The 22,702-nt window shown below is 39.3% G+C and overlaps 2 protein-coding genes across 5 annotated transcripts in view; both read right to left on the bottom strand.

Annotated features, from left to right (window-relative positions):
* Window positions 1-6,519, bottom strand: part of dse (dermatan sulfate epimerase) — a 28,444-nt gene extending 21,925 nt beyond the window's left edge. For 2 of the 4 annotated variants that reach the window (XR_005608396.1, XM_039599062.1), the window contains exons 1-2: window positions 6,302-6,519; window positions 3,199-3,664 (exon numbers count right to left, since the gene is read on the bottom strand). Coding sequence is in view for 2 of the 4 variants with exons in the window: in XM_039599062.1 (XP_039454996.1) it covers window positions 3,199-3,620 (422 nt within the window). In the remaining 2 variants the exon portion in view is untranslated. Of the gene's footprint in view, window positions 1-3,198; window positions 3,665-6,179; window positions 6,277-6,301 lie in introns of those variants that run through there. The other 2 variants (XM_039599063.1, XM_039599064.1) reach the window with 2 other exon arrangements.
* A 1,078-nt stretch (window positions 6,520-7,597) lies between these two features.
* nt5dc1 (5'-nucleotidase domain containing 1) overlaps window positions 7,598-22,702 on the bottom strand; it is a 79,424-nt gene continuing 64,319 nt past the window's right edge. Inside the window, exons 10-12 of the mRNA XM_031749316.2 lie at window positions 16,684-16,857; window positions 13,613-13,781; window positions 7,598-9,828 (exon numbers count right to left, since the gene is read on the bottom strand). Coding sequence (XP_031605176.1) covers window positions 9,716-9,828; window positions 13,613-13,781; window positions 16,684-16,857 — 456 coding nt within the window. The 3' untranslated portion in view covers window positions 7,598-9,715. The remainder of the gene's footprint in view (window positions 9,829-13,612; window positions 13,782-16,683; window positions 16,858-22,702) is intronic.

The raw sequence follows: 22,702 nt of genomic DNA, 5'->3' as shown, positions 1-22,702 counted from the left end.
CTCCACATCTGAAGTACTTTGGGGAAGAAATGATGCAGTGAAGAAAATCATGTATGGTGCACAAAACCTGCTTTGAAATTTCTAAGAAACTGGCGCAGTCAAAAAAAACACTCCTCGGTCACTACACCGATTTGATCAATGTGACTTGCAATATTGCTATAGCTTCTTTTTTATTTGTATAATATTCATTTGGAAAACTTGTTATTGCAAATGTACTGTTTGTGAAGGGAACCAGGTGTAAAACATCTATTATATCTGTTTCCATCCTAATGATAGTCCAGAGAGGGCATTTTAAATGGCACAGTGACACAGTACAATAACATAAAAATCTAAAGACCACCAGTAGAGGAGGCTTTGATTTAACTGTGCTCTTGTGCTAACTTTTGAATGTCTAAGTCCTGCTAAACCTTTTGGCCAATTAGAATACATTTGAATAAATTAAAAACCCTGGGGAAAAAAAAGCAAAGTGCATGGTTCTATTCCATTCACTTTATATATACAGATGACTATCTCACAAGTGTCCACAAAGCGATCTGCAGCAACGTTACAAACAATTTAATTGGCTCTGCAAAATGAATCTAAGTCTTCTTCTTCCCCAGCTTTTTTGGTTTACCGAAATACATGACACGCCACTACAACTGGTATAAAATAGTAAACTCCAACTATACACAAGAATTTCCCTAATCCCAACATTCCTGCAGGACCTGCTGATTTAAATCTTGCTTATTAACACTGTTTGCACCATTAATAGTCAAAAACTGTAGAGGTTGAGCAAACTGCTTGAAAATGTAAGAGAACCAAGCACTGAGATGGTGATGATTAACAAATATTACACAGGTAGAGAGCCTGACTCCTGCAAGATTGTGAAGCCACTATTTCCATATATGAAAGTATTTAAGCACCACTTCTGATTGGTTTTAGTCTTTCAAACAGAATGTGTGTAGAATTGGAAGCCGTGAATGCTTTAATCCACTTTTCAGCCTTTTTGCATTTGCCAGCCAGAACTGATGGCCATTGAACTCAATCGAATTGTTAGGGAAATAAGGAAGCACGGCTACTGGCAGGAAGTTCAGTCATGGCTGACTGTGAAAAGCCTGAGGACTGTCCAGGCATTGGCTGAATGGATGAATTCAGCTGACTTGCTAATGTTTTTCTCACAGTAGGAAATGTCGCGAGGTGGAAAATAAAAACATAGAGACGTTTGTGTTTATATCATTTCGATTTTAGACTGACACATTTCAGAGTGGCTAGTCTAAATTTACCCCTGAGAATTTTGGTTGCCAATAAGTCTTGACTGTTATAATTAAACTTGAAAGAGCTTTTGGAGCTAAAGAAACACAGCTTTGTACAATGACTTTGGGACTAAGCTGAACATAAGTTTAGATCGCTTTTTTTTTACATTTTAAATTAAGTTCAATTCAGTTAAAATTTGTTTATATAGCGCTAAATCACAACAGCAACCACTTGGAGCTTGAGGCGGATAATACTGTAAGGTAGAAAGCAGACACAGAGGAAACTCCAACAATCAAGCGACCCCCTATGAGCAGGTACTTGGTGACAGTGAGAAGGAAGGAAGGAAACCTCTGACAGAACAAGGCTCAGGTAGAGGCAGCCATCTGCCACAACAGGTTTAGGGTGAGCGACAGGACATTTAAAAAAAAAAAAAAAAAAAAAAAAACACACACACTTTCTGTTGAATCATAATACGAATGAATTAAAAATAAATGCTATGATCCAGTCAGATAATCTATCAGTAGCAGGAAGGCAGTGGAGTGTCCAAAGAAGATGCTGACTGCAGTAAACAGTTAAGTTTGCTAAGAAAACCCTTTAAAGCCTAAATTCAAATGACTGGTTTTGAGTAATTTTCCATTTAGCTGTGTTATCATTCTTAAAAACTGTCTGTGACCAAATAGTTTCTGTTTGTTTTCTTCCTGAATTAAATTAACACGGATACACTGCTGTGGAAAAGTATTTACCCCTCTCCTAATTTCTCATTTTTTGAAATTTGCCACACTCGTTTAAGATCATCAACAAAGACAACTAGAGTAAATATGATATGTCATTTTTTATTTATTAAGGGAAAAATGCTATCTAACTCTACCTGGATACCTCCACCTGAAAAACTGACAGTAATATGTATATTTAATTATTAGTTTGGAAAAGTATGAATTTGGCTTTGTTCACCCTCAAACAAAATGCTCCTGCAACAAACATAATTTAACTCTGTGGAAAGCACTGAATTGATACTTAGAGAAACTTCAAAGCCTGAAGAACGTAGCAACCTATCGTCACCTAGGATAATATATGCTGTGTTCAGAGTTGATATAAACAGCTCATTGCTATGGTTTCCTTTGCACATCCAAAATAGTCATCATCATGCATTCTTACCTAATTTGACATCAAAGTGCTGATATGCAGCAAAGCTAAAATCCCTCTGCCATGTTCAAACCAATGACAATAATGAGCCCTATGGCACTGATTGTGTATACTCTGCAGCTCTGTTCAGCCACTCAAACACTGAGGTTGCATATGTCATAACCACACAATCATAAGTTCCATACGAAGGTGGCAAATGTCATGTCAAACTCCCTGAGAATTACTTAACCTTGTGTAAACTGAAGCAAACATATGATGGAAACATATTCTCTAGGATGAAGTGTGCATCATACTAAAGCAAGAGCTCCCACAGCTGGATTACCAAGCTGAAAACATGGGAAATACAAGAAAGATTGGTTAGGGAAATGACTGTAGCTTAGCCTGATGATATGCAATACAGAGGAGAACTAATCACAACTAGAGGCAGTCCCTGTCAGGTCACCTGGACCCCGAGCTTCAGTCACAACCCAGGCCTGTACTATTCAGCCCACATCTGAATATTTCATTTCCTCTCACTTGGGGTGAGGGTGGGGGTTGTTTGGGCAAACAGCTGCTAAACATATTTCCTGGACTACAGACTTATCGGCCCACAATGCATCTTTACCACGAGTCTTCCCACAGAGAAGGACCAGAACACTCCAGAGAGGGGACTGGCTAAAAAGCCACTGACAGCAGCGGTTTAGCATTAATGATGCATTGATGAAGATGTGGGGGTGGAGCAGAGATATCAAGTAACATCTGTAAACTGTGAACAAAAAGTTTCAGTCACTGTCAATGTGTCAGGTTAAAAAGATAAAGTAAAAAAAACAACAGAAAATATACCAACTAGGCTGGGCTGCCATCCTCTCCATGTAGTCCTTGACGAGATCGAGGGCCCCGGCCCTGTGTGGGTACAGCAGGCAGAACATGGACAGGACGCCCAGGTTGTTTCCATAAACCTCATTCCAGCGGGCGCTGAACTCGGCCGGGCTCCAGGGGGGCAGGTACTCCTCGGGGTGCTCTAGCATGGTCTCCCCAGCCTCGCGGATTCGTCTCGCCATCTCCCGGTGAGTCCCCGCAGCTGCGTACTGCAGCTGTTCCACATCCCCACGGCTGAAGTACAGCATGGGATGACCATTGTAGTTGCCCCCCATGAAGGGGATTCCTCCGCTGGGGTCCACCTCAGCTACAGCTGCCGGAGAGAGCAGGGGCCACAGAAGACTTATGAAGAAGACAGTGGGCGCCCCGCGGGTGTAGGTTCTCATCCTCTCATCAGAGACTGGGCTGTGGCATTGCCAAAGGAGCTCAGCTGAGAAGGGGAAGGGGGAGAAAGATTTGAGAAAGCCGGCCCATATTCTGCAGAGGTTTTTTTTCCTCGCAAAAGCCCTGCATTCCTTGAATAATTAGATACAGCTGTAGGCCTGATGATCCGGCCTTTCCATACTGATGGAGGAGCAGCAGTGTTTAGAAATGATCAGCACTGTCTGATAGAGTAGGACTTTATAGTTTCCAAGGATTTAAGAATACCCTAAAATTTCAATGAAACACCGCCTTACCTTCTGTTAAACCCACAGGATTTATGTCAGAGTTGCTATTGTCAGACAAGTCTTGCCATGCACACCCAGGCCAGGCCAGAGGAGCAGGCCCTAGAGGTCATAAATGGCCCATTACTGGCCCAGTAACATTAGTCTGGTTCACTGAAACACGCTTTAAACCAAAATGGTGTGCTTTACAGGGAGACTGTGCTCCAAACATGAGCGTAAATTCCATGACCTTAGAGGAGCTTTTGGCAAAGCCCCAGTGGAAAAGCATTTGGTAGTGATTTAAAAGACGTCTAGACTGGAGTCCATTCTAACAGCCTGAAAGTGGACGTACATCTTATAAAGACAGAAAATTCAAGCCGGAATGTAAAACTGAGTCTCCTCCTGGAATTAATTCTGACATTTGACCTCAGGAGGCGTCACATTCCTCTGTGGTGAACACGAAGGTGGAAGATTCATACCAGGGACCAAGCAGAACAGAAAACTTTTTTCTTTTTTAAATCTTAAGCTCTCCATCTTATGGTTTTCATTAAATTCACTAAATAAATTTAATAAGCAATATTTTATTTATAAATACGTGCAAATAGATTGTGGCTCAGTCAGGACAGCTGTAGTCAACAGAAGATTGTTATAAAATTAGAGCTGCCAGAATAAAAAATGATAATAATATTATGTATATTGTTATTTGGCAGATTCTTTTATATGTTTGTTTACAGTTGGCATATTATACAAAAAGAAATATTACACAGTTATGATAATCCTGTTATGTTGATATTTAAGGTTTAAACACTGCTATTTCCGTCTATTTCTTTTTGGCAGCAGCAAGACCAAAGCACAGAGCACAGCTGGCATCAGTGAAAACAGTTCTCATATAAATTAGGTCAAAAACAGCATGAAAAGAGGAGCTTGGGGCAGAGGTGGGTTGCAAAGCGGCTTGCTCAGCTGATGTGTATAGTCTAGAGCAGGTTAACTAGCGTGCCCTGTATGATATTTGCCAATTGAATGTGTCGAAAAGTATGAGCCGAGCCATCGACTAATATGGGATGACCTTAGACTGAAACGAGCTGATCGGCTGGGACTGCAGCTGAGCTCTGACTTCGATCGTTTCATCACTGCTTTACAACATGACTTTTTTTTTTTTATTCTGTAAAAGGATAAAAAGCATGTGATAGTTTAGATATCCTACTGTGACTCAATGTATAAACATAATCTGCAAAATGTGTATTAAACACAGTAATTAAGATATTTTATTTCCTCTATCTTAATGGATAATCATTACTTGGCGAGCGGTGTGTATGTCATGGTTGCAGCTCTTCAGACATGATTGCCCTCCCTCTCCATTTAACATCACTGTAGATTTACTTAATGGAGAAAACAATTAATAACAATGGATAAATCAGGTGATAATACCTGAATATATGAAAAGAATCTGAGCTCTGAACTGAAGGCGTCACTGCTTTAAAGCCATCTGAATCGGTTAGATTTATCTAACAGAAGAGCACCAGGGCTGAGTCAAGCCAAAAGGAAGAAAATATAAATATAATTTTAGATTTTTTAGATTCTTTGACTTATTTACAGGTTAAGTTATAGAACTAAGTTATATAGCTGAATTTGCCCTGATTATCAATATTAAAAACCTAGCCTGGTAACAGTGATCTATTTTAAGTAGAATTAGAAGGTTTTTAAAATTTATACCGCACCTTTCATCTTAACAGATATTTTCCAGTGTTATTAACAATTTCCCAAATTTACAGGAAAACTAGGCATGGCCTGAGTGTTGGGCTTGTACTTCTCATGTAATTGCTCACCTTTGTATTTTGGCAGCATTTTACTCCGCTGTAGCTCAGTAATTTTCCACCGACTGATACCTTTGGCATGTTCTCATATTTATTACGTAGTTTTTTTTCGGGTTTGTTTTTAAGTTAGCTTAGCACATCGTTACAGTCGTAATAAGACAAAGTCCCTGACGTTAGCTCGTTATCCACACTAGCTAATTCCAGTGTGAAGTACGCCAAGAATGACGTGCTGTTTAATAAATTATTAGAAAATTGTCATAACTTTTATTCCGTATTTTTCCGCGGTCACGCTCAGGTATGACGCTGAGCTGCCTCCTCTGGTTCATGTCTGTAAGGTAATAAGGTAAGGTAAAGGTAACGTTAAAAACTTTAAGCTAACTTCTTGCTCAAATAGTTTCTGCGTTTCATTAAACCCCAAAATCAGCCGACACAAGCAGCTCTGCTTTCAGGAAGCACCCTCCATCAACACAATAGCACCGACACTCACGGAAATATTCGTTTTCGGTGGTACTGATAATCCAGACCCACGCACAAAGTCGCCTTGTTCGTGTGTAGCCCACCAAAAGATTTAAGGACCACTCAAATGTGTGTGTGGGGGAGAGTCGTTACCTGTCAGAAGCGGCGCTCACAATCCGTATGTCACTTCTTCCAGCTGTCATCTCACAGCGGCAGGTTTCAAAAAGATGATTGATACGGCTGAAAGGCAGAATTTAATAATCCCTTTTTTTCAAGAGGAAACACAGAGAGAGGAGGGAGGTATATGTGAGTGCGGAGACAGCGTCATCCTGGCGAATGAGGAGGGGCCGCAGGAAGAGAAGCTTTAAGAGGACCTAATGAACTGTGGCTGAACGAAAAGCCCCAAACCAGAGCTGCTGTAAACCGCAAGAAAAACGTGGATATATATTCAAATAGTAAGTTTAATCAGAACATTCTCCCCCCCCAAATTGATTGGGTGTTGAATCTCCTGAAAAAAAAAAAAGACTAAATATGTGCGTTTAAATTTGTAAAATATTTGCAATATCTGGGGAAAAAATCACACTGATGATGTAGGAGACTCAAAAGTCATGTATCAAATATGTTACACGAGGCGTTTAGTGATTAAGACTAACCAGCCACGTTTAATAGCTACAGACAGAGTTATACATTTGAAAGAAATTATTTAAAAAAACTAACACGTTCTGTAAATTTAAAGTCAAGGTTTTTGTTAATGCCCAACTTTACAGCATTAAAAATTAAGATTACAGCCTAGACTCTATGAATATGACTTTAGGCAGTAGTAGCCAACTGCTGTCTGCTATTTCGCACAGATGGGAGTTGGAGTCAGTCAGCTGCTCTTATCATGTTTGTGCTAATGTGTTTTCTTGTATTTTAATAGAATCGTCAGACTAGTAATATGTCTGCTGCGTGGTACAGATCATCCCAGAAGTTTATGCTTCAGTTTCAGTGAGTGAAATTTGAGTATTTTTATTAATCTGTTATTAGCAGGTATATTTTTTGTGCACTGTGCAACTTGATAAGTAAGCCTCAGTTGATGCTCCCCTCCACCCCTCACATGGCTCATTGCAGAATCCCAAAACATGTGAACTCTACATGCATCTTATATTTACAGTCAAACGATCAAACTTAACACACCAGAGATTTAATTCACAAGAATCCTTGCACATGCTTTATGGTTTCTGATGCAATAAAGCTTTCATTTCAACAAGTAACCTACAATCTGAATGGGTAGACTCATTCCGCAGCCATGTCTTTTCAAAGTTGATGCTTCTGACAATACAGTGATTCTGGGATTCTATCTTGCTCATCAATATTTATTCCAAAGTAAGCTTTGTGTTTCTTTTGACCCAGATTGAACATTCAACGTAGACTCAAAAGTCGTCAGTTTGCAAAGAAATCTCAAACAACTTGTAAGAAAATCAAAGAACATTTTATTTCTTTGACAGTACTTCCAACACTTGAACACAGAAGTGAACTTTCCCTGTGGTTTTAAGAACTTAAGAGCACAAATGAATCCAACATAAGGCAAATGCACATGTCAAATCTTCCAGGTCTATGAGAAACGAAGAGTACAATCACTACAGCTGTATGCATAAAACACTTGCACACACAGCACAAGTAATAATTCACTTTGGATGACCAATCTCACTTACATGCTCCCAGCTGGATGCTGTTCATTATCAAAATATACCGTCTTCACTTGTGAGATGATGGCCACTGTAAAGGAACACTTTGCCATTTGGAAAATCCTATTGTTTGATTACTTTATCAAAGCCAGATAAGAAGATTTAGACCAGTATCATCTTTGTGAGGTTAGCATAGAGACAGGTCGGGGTCCAGGTTAGCACAAACTAGCATCTACTTTTTGGCACAAAACCTAAGGAATTGAGATTCACATAGTAGGCCTACCTCATGAATTCCATGCCATTCTACTGCCTTCCTTATAGCAATGATAACTACCCTAATTGTGCCAACGATTAACCCAAACAGAGTGAACTGTACTGAATAGATGACGCTAAATCATCTGATAGAAGACATGGAAGAATTCTGGATTTGGCACGATAGATAGAAAAGTCATGTGCAAAGGTACCACGTGCAATCTAAGTGTTCACAAACTGTAGCTTATTCACATTTGGCTTTTATCCCCTTCAATGGAGACCCTTTAACATGCACCAGAACAGAAACAAATAACTGGCATGGATCAAAGGCTAACAAAAGAAAAAAGTAAGTTCACAGATCATAGCCAAAGAAAAGCATGGGTTGTTTATGTTTCATCTTGTTTTTCGCATTGTTACATTTGGAAGAGTGCTTTGGGCTATGGGTCAGCATCACAGAAGAGGTGAGAAGTACTTCTGCTGGAGTATTGTGAGACATTCAAGATCATTCTAGTTTGGCTATTTTCATGTATCAGTGGTCTGATCCCAGCATAAATTCTACTGAACAGAGTTTAGCCCTGGCAAAATTAGGTTCACGGGGTCTTGCTTACTGCAGTCCCTGCAAACAACTAAAGGTCTTCACTGTGCACCAGGGGTACTTGGTAGTAAGTTATGCTAAACACTTCCTGGATGCACAAAGATAAACCTGATACCAATCTTCTGTGACTTTGTGGACTCTTCCCAAACCGAGTGTTCCTTAAATATTATGGCACAACCTGTCTATGCACACCGACAAAATAACCATTCAGAAGTCGGTTAAAGCATACCTCAATCTGAATACAAATGAAGCACAAGTAGAAGTCTACGTTTTTACACCCAAAGACCACATTTCACTGTTGCACCAAAAGTAATACAAAGAACATCTAGCATAGTCTTCATCAGTCATATTATTATTGTTTCCCCAAGTTATGATTTTTTTTGTTTTTTTGTTTTTTGTTGAAACAACCATCACAAAGGACAGTATTGTGCTAGTTCTTTAGCAACAATGACCTGAAGAGTAACATCTTCCACTAAACTGACACAGTAGGAACAACAGACCTTAAATCTCGTGTTAAGGTTACTAAAATGCATACAGTGAAACCATATCCAGAAGAGAGGACTACACAATAATACTGTTGTACAGAAATACTCACACAATATTTCCGACAGATCTTTAGGGATAGGTACTCCTGTTTTGCTTACAGTCAATCACATTTTTGAGGTAATAACTTCAGGAAAAAGAGGGCAAAACATTTGATTTCTTCAGATTTTGAAACAATTTACCAAGGAAAAAAAGAGAAGGCCTCACACACATAAAACAATAAGAACACCGTATCATTAATGAATGTAGATACACACACGCTCACACACTTAGTTTGTCGTATTTCCACGTACACTAAATCACAAAACAATGTTCTAATGTATGCATTATTACAGAGATACTGTGGCTTACATTCACATGGTTTCTCTGAAACTATGAAAAGTGGATGTTTTCTGTGCTCCATAGATGATGGTGGGGTCAGGTGGGGAACTACGGGCATAAATGGAGGAACATTCCTCGCCTGAGAAAGGGTAAGGGAGGACTTTATTTTTCCGTTTCTTTTCTTTTTCTTTATGACATACTCTCACACCTCTTCAGCAAAGAATCCGGGGGTCTTGGGTAATAGCCGGTGGTGCAGGGCTTACCAGGGGAAAACCTGGGGAACTTGTAATCCAGAGGGAGATCTAGAAAGAGGAAAAATCAAACAGGAAAGTCAACTGCGAGTGATCCTATGCTGGGTGCCTGAATGTTCAATGCTCTGGTATTCAGTAGGAAAGCACATTCTTTTCTGAACAACAGGTATAAATCACACAGTATGCTGGACTAATTGGGTGATTTTTTTCCCTCCTGACAACTCTGATATTAAAGTGTCATGAATTACAGGCCTGCAAAATAGAGTCAAATGAGAAAGGTGTCAGCTAAACTGATCCTTAGGAATCGTTCCTACAGAGCACATTTAAGACCACGACATTAAAACCAGAGCTAATTTGTACATTTTCAGAATGGCAGCAGTCACATGTGGGCCCAAATCTGTACGCTACATGTGACAGAAAAGCATGTTATTCAATCATTAGGGATGATGAGGTACACTTTTAGACTGCATATATGCAGTTCCATTTAGAGGTGTGTATGAGTCATAACAGGAAATAGCTGAAGAATGAAAAATTCCCTACCTAATTTTTATCTCTGGGGCTAGGTTTAACTAAGGCTACGTCCACACTAATGTGTTTTCGTTTGAAAACGCATCATTTTCTCTCCGTTTTGGCCTCCCGTCCACACTGAGACAGCGTTTTCCCCAAGGAAAAATGCAGCATTTTGAAAACGCTCTCGAAAACGCATACATTTCAAAACGGAGCTGTCCCATGGCAGTGTGGACACTCGAAAACGCAGACTTTCGAAAACGATAACGCATGTTGGTCATATGATGCAGTCATGTGACCACTTAAACCAAGATAGCGGACGGCATCGGACAGCAGTTGTTTTGTTTGCTCACAATTTTGGTAGTCGAGTCGTCTTGCGTTTCACGCATGCGCGGAACTGCAACGTCAGCGTTTTCGGCTGTTTTAGTGTGGACGCGCAACTCTTTGAAAACGAGTGAAAACGCTAGTGTGGACGCAGAGCGTTTTCAGATGAAAACGCCGTTTTCAAATCTATCCGGGCTAGTGTGGACGTAGCCTAAGGGTTTACCCGAAACCTTGGCTGATTGTGACCCACACCTGTTTTCACACCTTGGCTCTTGAGATTAGGTAGAGGATCAGTAGGGGGTCTATGACCCTCTTAGGTACACTCCCATAAGGCTTATAGGGCTTAAAATCTGGGACACAGCACCAGTTGTTCTTAGAATTGAAGAAGCTTCTTGGATGAAACATCTTCAAGAAATTTAAAGAAGTCCAGATACTTTTCTTTCCAAGCTCCTTAGACTACGATGACCTAGATGACTGAGAACCTTCACAAACATACCTGTACATACATGAACTGGCAGTATCTTAACACTGAGCTCAGGTTTTGTCTAACCCTAACTCTGTTACTTTTAGAGAAAGACCAAAAATAGTTTTTAAGGCTTGGAATAATTTTTTGCTCTCCAAGATCAAGGAGCATATCGCTGGGGCTTAGGGTTTGGATATTAACACATGAAGACACCATAATGTCACTTATAGACCACCCCTGAACCATACCTGCTTTATCATCCTTTTTGACTACAATGGGTTTCATAATTTGCAAAATAAATTTCAAACATATTCAGTAAGAATTTAAACTAGCCACTGAGCTCAAAGACACATTGGGAAAGGGTTTACTGAGGTCACAGAGCAAGGGAGCTGAAGGGTAATCTTCCCATAAAATCCTTTTTTCCCTTTGTTACTCATATACATGTGACATTTTGTCGTGTCTGCCTGTAGAACAAGTCTAAAAATGCATGCCATCAAAACCACGTCTCCAACTGTATGAGAGCTGACTTTTCACTATTGACAATGAGAATAAACACTGGATTTCCCATGTGGTGGACAAACATTTCTTAAGAACTAGTTCTCAAAGACCATAACGCAGGCCTGACATGAGATTTAGTCAAACAGTGTTGTGGTTTTTGTGCAGTCACAATACAAACCGTTCCAAGTAGATCACACAGGAAGGTCACACACACACACACACACACACACACACACACACACACACACACACACACACACACACACGCCAGGATAACATCAATGCAACACATCAAAAAAGACATTTCTTGGCAACCTTTGTGGACACCTGCACTTTGATGAGGGAACCACAGATCACATTTTCCCAGGATCTGCTCTGCAGCACACTGCTGCTTGGTAAGAGTTATTTTAACTTTGGCTGCAGATCTATGTCTGCTTCTGTCCCTGTTTGGGTTCATGTGTATGTTTCTCTGATGAAGTAGAATAATGGAGATGTCTGATACGAGGACTTTTTTGGATACCTAAAGGATGTAGTTCTTTTTACAACTTGAACACAATAAGTTTGATTCTCAGTTCGTTTACCATATGTGTATATACACATCTCACTAGAACAGAGTTACCACAGTGTTTACCAAGAGGCTTCAGTGACTGGTAGCTTAATCAACCTAAAGGCTAGATCTCTCAGGTCCTCTGTGAGGTCTTCACTGGATTTTTTCCCCTATTTCCTAAGGAAATAGTTTTTAGATACTTGTAGATTCAACTAAAGAAGTGGCATTTTTATGATTGAGTGATTCATGGGTCAATGCTAAGTCGCTTAACAAACAAACAAAAACATCCCCCTAAAATTGACCAGGTGAAAGGAGTTTTGGCTGCGTGCACATGTGCCGAGTAAAATCATATTCTGATATAAAGATATTCCTGATCTCAAACTGTTTTGTGTAGAAAGCACTCCTGTCCACAGAATCTGTTTCTTCCATTAAAACTTCTCCACCAACATGGGCCAGAACCAAGAGTTGTCAAAGGATATGTAGACGTGCTAGAATGGGCTACAAGACCATCAACAAGAAGTTGGGGAGAAGGTGACAACAGTTGGTGTGACTTTTTGGAAATGGAAGAAATAGAACATGGCACTCAATCACCCTTGGTGTGAAGATCTGTGCAAGGAGTATCATGAGAAAGATGGAGGGGCTCTTTAATGATCTAAATGAAGTTGGGACCACAGTCCCCAAGAACACCACTCTACATTATAATGAACTGAAATCATGCAGCACCTGCAAGGTCCCCCTGCTAAAGATGGCGTGTGTACAGGCACATCTTAAGTTTGCCAGTGAACAGCTAAATGATTCCGAAAAGGCTTGGGAGACGGTGCTGAGGTCAGAAGAAACTAAAATCAAGCTCTCTGGTATTAACTTGATCCATCGCGTTTAGAAGAAAAGAACTGTTCAGTATGACCCAAAGAACACCATCCCCACTGTCAAGCATAGAATTGAAACAACAACACAACTTGGATGGGACCAAGTGCCTTAAAATCTTTGACAAGAAGCACCTCCCCTCAGCCAGAACACAGAATTGACTTTTCTTCCTGCATGACAATGATCCAATACAACATACCTGGTGTTTGGTCAAACCTGGTGACCAATTACAAAACATGTCTTACTGCTTTGCATGCCAACAAGCGTTTCTCTTGAGACATGTTTTGCTTGGGGGATAAAACACTTATTTCACTCTGTGAGATGAAAATGAATTCATAATATTTATGTATATTTATTTAGTATTTTTGGTTGATATTCTATTTCTCTACTATACAAATCAGAAACTGTTAATTTCTTTGTAAGTGACCAAACTTACAAATTCAGCATTGTCATAGAAAAAGACTTGGTCCTGTCAGCCTTTCAGGGTTATTGTAGAGGGGAACAAATACATGAGCTCTAAATAAAGGGGTAAAGGGCTGTTCCCTGTTCCCTAACCCAATGTTTATTTTCATTTGCTCTGTATTTCACATCACTTTCAAATGTATGTCCATTGTTTGTCTCCTTTCACATACCTGCTATGTGCTCAACACTAGGGATGGCCATGGTGCTGTATTTGTGAATGCAGTGGCAGCACCAGGTCAGCTTCTGGCTCTCTTCATCCCCTCCTCCACTTTTATGCACATCAACAAAGTAAGAGCCCCACTGGTTGGACACAGCAGAGGGTGACTTCATGCCCTGCTCCTGTTGAGACAGTTGATAGAAAAGCCACACTATGTAACACTGTGTTCATTTTCAGACAGGTACAGACTTGTTTACATGTAGGAATTACTACTCTGAGCACACAGAGAATAATGAATCTCTAAACTGGTTTCAAGCCAGCCAGCTATGATGAGTTTTTTTTTCTTTAGTACTGAAATGAATCACTATTACCGAGAAATGTACTGCTGTGTTAGTCATAATCACTCATATATTTTGCAAGCAGATTCTGCTGATGAGCAGCAACATTAGGATGTGGTGTTTAAAATAAGTTTGATAACACACTGATCTTATGAGCCTTAAAGATATCAGGAAATGTTGCATAACAGAGATTTACCAAGTGATAAAACAGAAAAAAGGAAAAAGCTCAAGCTGCTTATGATGTTAAGACGTGTTCCAATTATTTTAAACAATTATCTTATGAGCCTTAAAGATATCAGGAAATGTTGCATAACAGAGATTTACCAGGTGATAAAACAGAAAAAAGAAAAAAGCTCAAGCTGCTTATGATGTTAAGACGTGTTCCAATTATTTTAAACATAATATTTTAAAACAAAAGAGATAAACTGCGCAAAAGATTTATGAAGATGGGGAAAACATGAAATGCACTATACTAAAGACTAACGATGGTTGACTGTGAAACAAGATGAAAAAAAAATAAGCAGGCTTCACACTAAGTTCTGATCTTTGATAATGCTCATAAATAAAGACTGCAAACCACAGGAAAAGGAAGTTTCTTATCACAACTGATGTTCTATCTGTGTCAGTAATACACATTTCATCAGCACTACCAATATCTCTGACACTTAAGTTCTTGTTTAATTAATTTATTTAATGGACACAATTACACGAGCTCTGTTACAGTCTCCTTCATGTTAAAGTTTCCAACATAACATGAGAAATTAACTAACAGCCTAGTACAAAATGGTCTCTATAGCTTTCCTCTTCTTTATATTAGCTACATTTTCATAGAACTTTCTATCTGATAATTTAATGAGGCTTAAAATGAGGCTTATAATTAAGTGCATGGCCATGTGAATACTTTGTCTTGATAAATTGTTTGAGTGTACAGATTAGAATGTTTGGGAGGGGTTGGCTGTTTTCCTAGCAAGTACACTTTGTTTTTGCCAGTTTTCACTAGCTATGTTAGCAGTCGCTTCTTGCTATTTAACTATTGCTAACTGCTCTAGTTACTCAGCACTAGCATTTGTTCTAGCTTGTTCTAGCTTAGCTGAAAACCTCCTATTGTCCAGAATACCAAACTCGAGGCTATAAAATGGTAAACCAAAAACTATAATGGATATAATGATAATAAAGATAAAAGATAAGAAGGGCAAAGAATGGTTTCATCCCAAGAAAGTTCCAAAAAAGCTAGATTCCTTGACATGACTAGCTAGCTAGCTTAGTGGTACCCAGTGTAGTAACTGAGCATAACATTTAGAATATTATGAATATATTACATTATGTAATATATAACTGAGTGAAAGCCAATCTTAATAGTATATCAGATTGTGTGCTAATGTTACCAGCTCTGTCCTAACCCTTACAGAATTTGGATTGTAGTTAAAAGGAGGTAACAGGGCATACACTCTGTAGTTAGTTAGGGCCCAACAGTGAATTTGCGCCCTGATGCCTCATATATGATTAACACTGCAGTGTTCATACTAACTAGTTTGGTTTCTTATTAGTTATAACAGGACAAAATAAAGTCCCATTAGATATGTTTTAAAACAGAGTTATTCAGAGGTCAAAGACTCCATAGCAGTCTCCCCACACAGTCTATTTTACTAATTTATTTAAAGTGTGCACTGTACATCTGTGGGCTTTTTCTGTATGTTGGAAAAAATAGGTTCTTGGTTTTGATACATGCACAGTAAGTTAGATGTTTTGGGTAAATGTGACCACTTTACCCCATCGCATCTAATTTTGCTCTTCCTTCCTTTACTGCAGTAAAGTACAGTGTAGAGTGCCTTTCAAAATGAAAATGAGGAAATGTTCTTATCCTGGTGTTTCTTGCCAAAAGATGTGCTGACGCCTTATTTTTTTTGTCTGAGGGGATGTTAACATCCTGCTGCTTAATATCCTCATTTGAACTGTGACCAAGAGGGCTGATATGCATTTATTCATTTCTTTACAATTTTCTTTCTACATGACAGAAGTTAAACACCTGACATAATCTATAATTTGCCTTTTAAAACCTTTTATTTCATGACTGTGTCTCAGCAAGCCTGCCTCACAAGTTCATGAATGGATGTTTTAAGGTCAAACACAGTTGGGCAGTATTCTCAACTTTATGGACTATTAAGGCAAAATTAAAATAAAGTCACCTACGTTTTTCTACCCTACAGTAGGTTTAGAGCCGCTGATCTCAGTGCCAGACTGCTTCTGCTGATCCATTAGCTGACGTCACATTCTTTAGTTCCAGTTGCCAAGTTGCATGTAGCACAAACTATTTACTTGTTGCAAATCTGCAAGCTGCTTTGCAACCCACTTCAAACTGTAACTCCTCCTTTTGAGTATTATGCTGTGTTAGTTTCTTCTGTGCTGGAGTATTGCTGCTTACATTTATACACAGATTCAAAGCCATCCAAGATTTTTAGTACATACACCTATGGTATCAATTTGAAACGACTACGTTGCTTTATTCTTGAGTTATCGCATTCAAATGTTGAGTTTCCACATTGCCTGTCCACCTGCCTGGTAGGCTGATGACAATACCCCATCAGCCTTTTACAGCTGAGGGGTAAGAACTATACTTAAAGAAACCAGAAACAGTCAGACACAAGTTCAATTGAAAGAAGTTTTGAGCCTGCATATACAAACACAAAGTCCACAAGGTGTCAGAAGGCTAGAGGTGGGGGTAGGGAATGACTGCTATATAACTTACCTCAAACTTTCCCTTCTTCTCCAGAGGCTCCATTTGGGCCTCATTGGACAATGCCGCTTCACTCTTTGGGACTCCCTCCCCCTCCATTTCTTCCACTATCATCACTGTCTCCCACTTCCCAAAGCTGCTGGCAGGGAACATGTCTGATCTCATGCTGTCACCGAAATAAACTACCTGCAGGGTGAAAAATAACAGCCTGGTTACTCTCAGTGAAACAGAATTCTTGTGTAGGCTTAGTGAAAGTCAGTTAAACTGGTTTTATCTTCTTTTAACATTCACGAGGTTGGTGATGACGTTAACATGTATGAATTCTGACCTATTTCCCGCACACAATAAAAGGGGTTCACTGGTGATTGATGTTAAGAGGTTAAGGCCCTCCAAACTGGAGTGAGGAACTCAGAATGCAGGAGTTTAAAATGAAATGATACAGACCTACCGACACAGAGAAGGTGGGAAAAGGGTGTTACGTTGTATAAAAATGGAGAAGACTAGAGGTCAGTTCACAGGAATACTACACAGATACATACAGTTTACAGTTGCTGGAATTTTCTATATCTCTTTTATCCTTTTCACACAAGCCCTTAAAATAGTATATGTAAAAACAACTGAATAATCAAATAAAACAACAATAATAGACTTGGAGGGATTTTATACCATTTCACATTCAAAAACCTCTAAGGTTTTGAAATGTTGATGGGTTTCCTCCAATCAACAGGTTGCTTCTAGTCTTTCCACAACATTTCTGTTGGATTAATGCTAAAGTTTTGACTTCGCTTTATTGTTTTACCACTCTTTGGTAAATATATTTATTAATATTTTAATATTTAATAATATGTGCTTCTGGCTGCTGATTCGGGAAATAGTACAGTTTTAATCCTTTTAGACCTAAGCGCAGCATTTGACACTGTTGACCACACAATCCTTTTAAATCGTCTAAAGACATGTGTCGGCATTCAAGGCTCCGCTCTAAAATGGTTTGCCTCTTACCTAGAGAGCAGGACATATTCTGTGATGCTGGGTAACAAATACTCTTCCCCAGTTACACTCACTTGTGGAATACCTCAGGGCTCTATTCTGGGCCCGGTCTTATTCTCCTTGTACATGCTCCCATTAGGCTCCATTTTTCAGAAACACCAGATCTCTTACCACTCTTATGCAGACGATACACAGTTCTACCTCTCTCTAAAACCAGGTGCTGATAGTACACTGCAGAAAGTCTCAGAGTGTCTTAGCGACATATATTGTTGGATGTCTCTGAGCCGTCTTAAGCTAAATCATGACAAAACCGATATTATAATCTTCGGTAAGCAGGACTCTATTAGTCTCATAAGAAACAATTATCCATTATCAGCTAATGTACATCCCCATGTAAAAAATCTTGGTTTCATTTTTGATTCCACTCTCAAGCTGGACAAACAAATAAATTCAGTCGTTCGTGGCAGTTTTTTCCAACTCAGGAGCATTTCTAAGCTCAAAAATATCCTGTCATCCAAAGACCTGGAAACTGTGATCCATGCTTTTATATCATCACGCCTCGACTATTGTAACTCTCTCTATTTAGGCATTTGTCACTCAAGCCTGTCTCGCCTGCAACTTGTTCAAAATGCAGCCGCAAGGCTTCTGACGGGTACTAGAAAGAGAGAGAACATTACTCCAGTACTCGCATCTCTACATTGGCTACCGGTTAAACATAGAATCGATTTTAAGGTTTTACTATTTGTTTTTAAAGCTCTCCATGGTTTGGCTCCAGGGTACATTTCAGATCTTCTTAGCTTGCACTTACCCACTCGATCTCTGCGCTCCTCTAGTCAGTTGGTTTTATCAGTTCCACGCTCACAGCTCAAATCTAGAGGTGACAGGGCTTTCTCCATTGCCGCCCCGAGACTCTGGAATAGTCTTCCCCCCTTTATAAAATTCTCTTCATCCTTGGAAGTCTTTAAATCGAATCTTAAGACCTACTTATTTTCCAAGGCTTTCGGATCTCTTTAATATCCTTTTTAATTTGTCTACCTGGTCTCTTAGTTTACTGGATGGTGGTGTATGTGTATATATGCTTGTTCACATATGTGTGCCTGTGTGTGAATGCGTACAGTTTTGTATATGTATGTGCAAATTTGCACTTACATTATATGCTATATACCTTCACATGTTTTACAATTCTTTTTAAAAAAAAATATTTTCTTTCTATTTTAATTCTTTCATTATATTATTCCCTGTTCAGCACTTTGGCCGACACATGATGTCCTTTAAATGTGCTATATAAATACAGATGACTTGACTTGACTAATATTTTGCATTGTGTCATTTCTTATTGCACAATTCACTTTCCTTTTTGATTTATTTGATGATTATAGGCCTTGACCTTTTCCTTTAGAAAACATTCACTCCATCAGTGATGACAAGTTGTCAGACCCAGATGTAGCCAAACAGGTCCAAACCATGACACTACCGCCACCACGTTTCACGGATAGGCTGAGATTTTTAACTGCTTTCTTTTTGTTAACATAATTTTTGTAATAAAAACTGAAAGTTCATCTAATTTGTCTTTAAAACACAGTTTCAACAGATCTGCAGATGGCAGAACCGCTCTGTCTGGAAAGCAGTGTTTTGTCCATCCATCCATCCATTCGCTTCCGCTTATCCTTTCCAGGGTCGCGGGGGGCGCTGGAGCCTATCCCAGCTGTCATAGGGCGAGAGGCAGGGTACACCCTGGACAGGTCGCCAGTCTGTCGCAGAGGACTGCAACACACAGGGACAGACAACCATTCACGCTCACATTCACTCACACATTCACACCTAGTGACAATTTGGATTATCCAATTAACCTATCCCCTCAGTGTTTTGTCCCGGTCATGTAAACCAGTCTAGCTCAGTTTATACCCGATGCTGGTGTATTTAATGGTCAAATATAGCTAAGCTGATTAGTGTAGCAATTCTGAGTCTAGTACGTATTACCGTTTCTACCCAAACCCAATATAGAATGATGTAAACTCACACTAGCCGAAACAACTAGTGATCACACACACATATCTCTGCAAATATGTGCGTGTTAGATACAACTAAATCAAACCCCTCTACCAGAGGGCCATAAAGAGTATATAAGGCATTCCAGTAGCTGGGGGTTGTCCCTCTCCTCACAGCTCTGTGCTGCAACTCAAGAGCTCCCTTTCACATGTAAACAAACAGACCGGCTAATCTGGGGGGCTGCAAGGACTGCAGGAGTTATATTTCCACCAACTTTCCCAGAACTGGCCACAGCTGATCCTCGAACCCCCGAAACATCCTGCACCTCTCATTGCTAAGCAGTACTGCTGCCAGAGTCGTGGGATCACTATGATAAATATTTAGAGAGGCCATGGATTCCAGCACAGAGAAAATATATTACAGATAGACTCATTGTTGATGAGTTACACCGGCCTGAACTACACTGAGCTCTGCATTAGGGGAAGACCTATAAAGAGAATCAGACTCCAGGCTATGGTTAAATCAGCCAGGCAGACGCCTCTTGGTTTGTAAACATAATGATCACACTGTTCATTGGTTATAAATGCACCCTTTAGTTTTTGTATTTTATTCTTAATTCTCAGCTGTCAAACTTGCTGTGCCGCAGCACAACTTGTGTTCTAGGAATGGTTTCTTGACCTGATTTCTCTCCAATATTACCACTGGCTAACCCAAATACATTACACTTTTTGCATATAGACCATTTGGGAAAAATATATGGTGGTGTTGGTGGGAATTTCAAACAACATAAACATCATCATGGAAGTCTTAAAGGCCTGTGGTACGTAGCTCATTAATAGAGATTCAGTGACCAGTAAGACGTCCTAGCTTTAGGGAAGACTTGTTAGAACAACAAACTCTTTTTCCAGACTGAATGAAGACCTTCTAAATTAGTGAAATGCAGTTCCTCTCCAGTGTACAGGTTATCTGGTGCAAATTAAATAAAATGCTATACAAGTAGAATTGAAGTTACTTGACGTGCCATCTTATAATACCAAAGTTTTTCAGGATGAATGCTGCAGAACATGTAAGCATGATGTAAGTTGTAAGACAACCAGAAAATCTAGTATTAATATGAAGTTCGCAGGTGAAAGACTAGGAATCCAATGGGATTCCTTCATGGCAAAAAGCGATAATGCTGCACATGAAAGTTTCCCCTTGGTCAAGTTATGAGAATCAGCCATGTGGGTCTGTAGTTCTTTTATCAGGCAATCAGGCAATGGAAACATATAGAATGACCTTAATGAGGCCATTGCGCTACAGGCAGTATGAAGCCTGGAGCATAAGGGGGGTGGGGGCAAGAGACATTTTGTCAGTTTTACTGTAATTCAGTCTCAGAAACCAGACATTTCTCTTAACTTGTGAAACACTATGGGCTCAAAATGTGGTCATAAATATTTTGTACTTGTAAATCAGGATTTGTATGTGTAAAAAGAATTTGTGTGTGTGTAAAAAAGATTTGTATGTGTAAAAAGAATTTGTGTGTGTGTAAAAAAGATTTCTGTGTGTAAAAAGAATTTGTGTGTGTGTAAAAAAGATTTGTGTGTGTAAAAAGAATTTGTGTGTGCGTAAAAAAGATTTTTGTGTGTGTAACAAAGATTTGTATGTGTAAAAAGAATTTGTGTGTGCGTAAAAAAGATTTGTGTGTGTAAAAAGAATTTGTGTGTGTGTAAAAAAGATTTGTGTGTGTGTAAAAAAGATTTGTATGTGTAAAAGAATTTGTGTACGTAAAAAGATTTGTGTGTGTAAAAAGAATTTGTGTGTGTGTAAAAAAGATTTGTGTGTGTGTAAAAAAGATTTGTATGCGTAAAAAGAATTTGTGTGTGCGTAAAAAGGATTTGTGTGTGGACTTAGCCAAAAAAACACCTGCAAGTTACAAGTACGAATTTTGACCCTATTTTTCTTCCTTTCATCTGATTGGTCAATGTCATGTCAATCACAAATGTAACAATCCAGATCAAACAATCAGAGAACAGATGGGTTTGGCTGTCGGAGGGGCGCTTTTTTGAACTCTCCACACACAAATCTTTTTTACGCACAAACAAATTCTTTTTACACACACAAATCTTTTTTACGCACACACAAATTCTTTTTACACACACAAATCTTTTTTACGCACACACAAATTCTTTTTACACACACAAATCTTTTTTACACACACACAAATTCTTTTTACACATACAAATCTTTTTTACACACACACAAATTCTTTTTACACATACAAATCCTGATTTACAAGTACAAAACTGATTTACAAGTACAAAATATTTATGACCACATTTTGAGCCCATAAAACACTGCCAGCAGAATCAGTACACATGTTTTTTTTCCTTTTTAACCAGTGCTGCTTTTCTCAAAACAGCACAGGGAACACAGAATGAACTACCCATACCCAAAGAACCTGTCTGATCATGTCCGATCAGTCCAGTCATGACCCCGGTAGTTTCAGCAGTGTCCTGTAAGTCAATTGTAATCTTCCTTGAATGCCTCTATTCAACCCACCTGCCTTAAGTCCTGTCAGGTGAAAGTGGAGAGAACTGAAAACACAGAGTGCCTCAGGTCAACCCAGAGGAGTGTTTAAAGCAGCTATAAGTGCAGGTTGACACTAAATTCCACAAGAGCTTTCTCCACGTGGCTGGGGAACAGAGGGAGCATTGAACACAGGAGTTGGAGGAGGGGGAAGAGGAACTGTGGATGTGGATGATGATGAGTATTACTGGCTGGACTTGGGTTTGCCCAGTGCAGTGCTGCCTGTGCCTGATCTATTACAGATCATTTCTCCTGCCCTAAATTATTTTGTCAGTTTAGATAGAAAACCTTTATTTGATTATTTTTAAAAGAAAAGTTACCTGCTCTTATGGTTCTTTAGGCATTGTTGGCAGCTAAACTACAGATTTCCTTATTCCTCTTATTTCCAAAAGCAAGAAAGCTTCATAGGAAATTCTAAAGTGCTAAAAACCCAGCCTTGGTAAAGTATCATTCTACAACAGTATGTTAACAGTATGTTAATTGTATT

This window comes from Oreochromis aureus, linkage group 15, assembly GCF_013358895.1.
Source record: "Oreochromis aureus strain Israel breed Guangdong linkage group 15, ZZ_aureus, whole genome shotgun sequence".
Classification (NCBI taxonomy): Eukaryota; Metazoa; Chordata; class Actinopteri; order Cichliformes; family Cichlidae; genus Oreochromis; species Oreochromis aureus.
The sequence above is the reverse complement of the archived record's forward strand: the minus strand, read 5'-3'. Positions and strand labels throughout refer to the sequence as shown.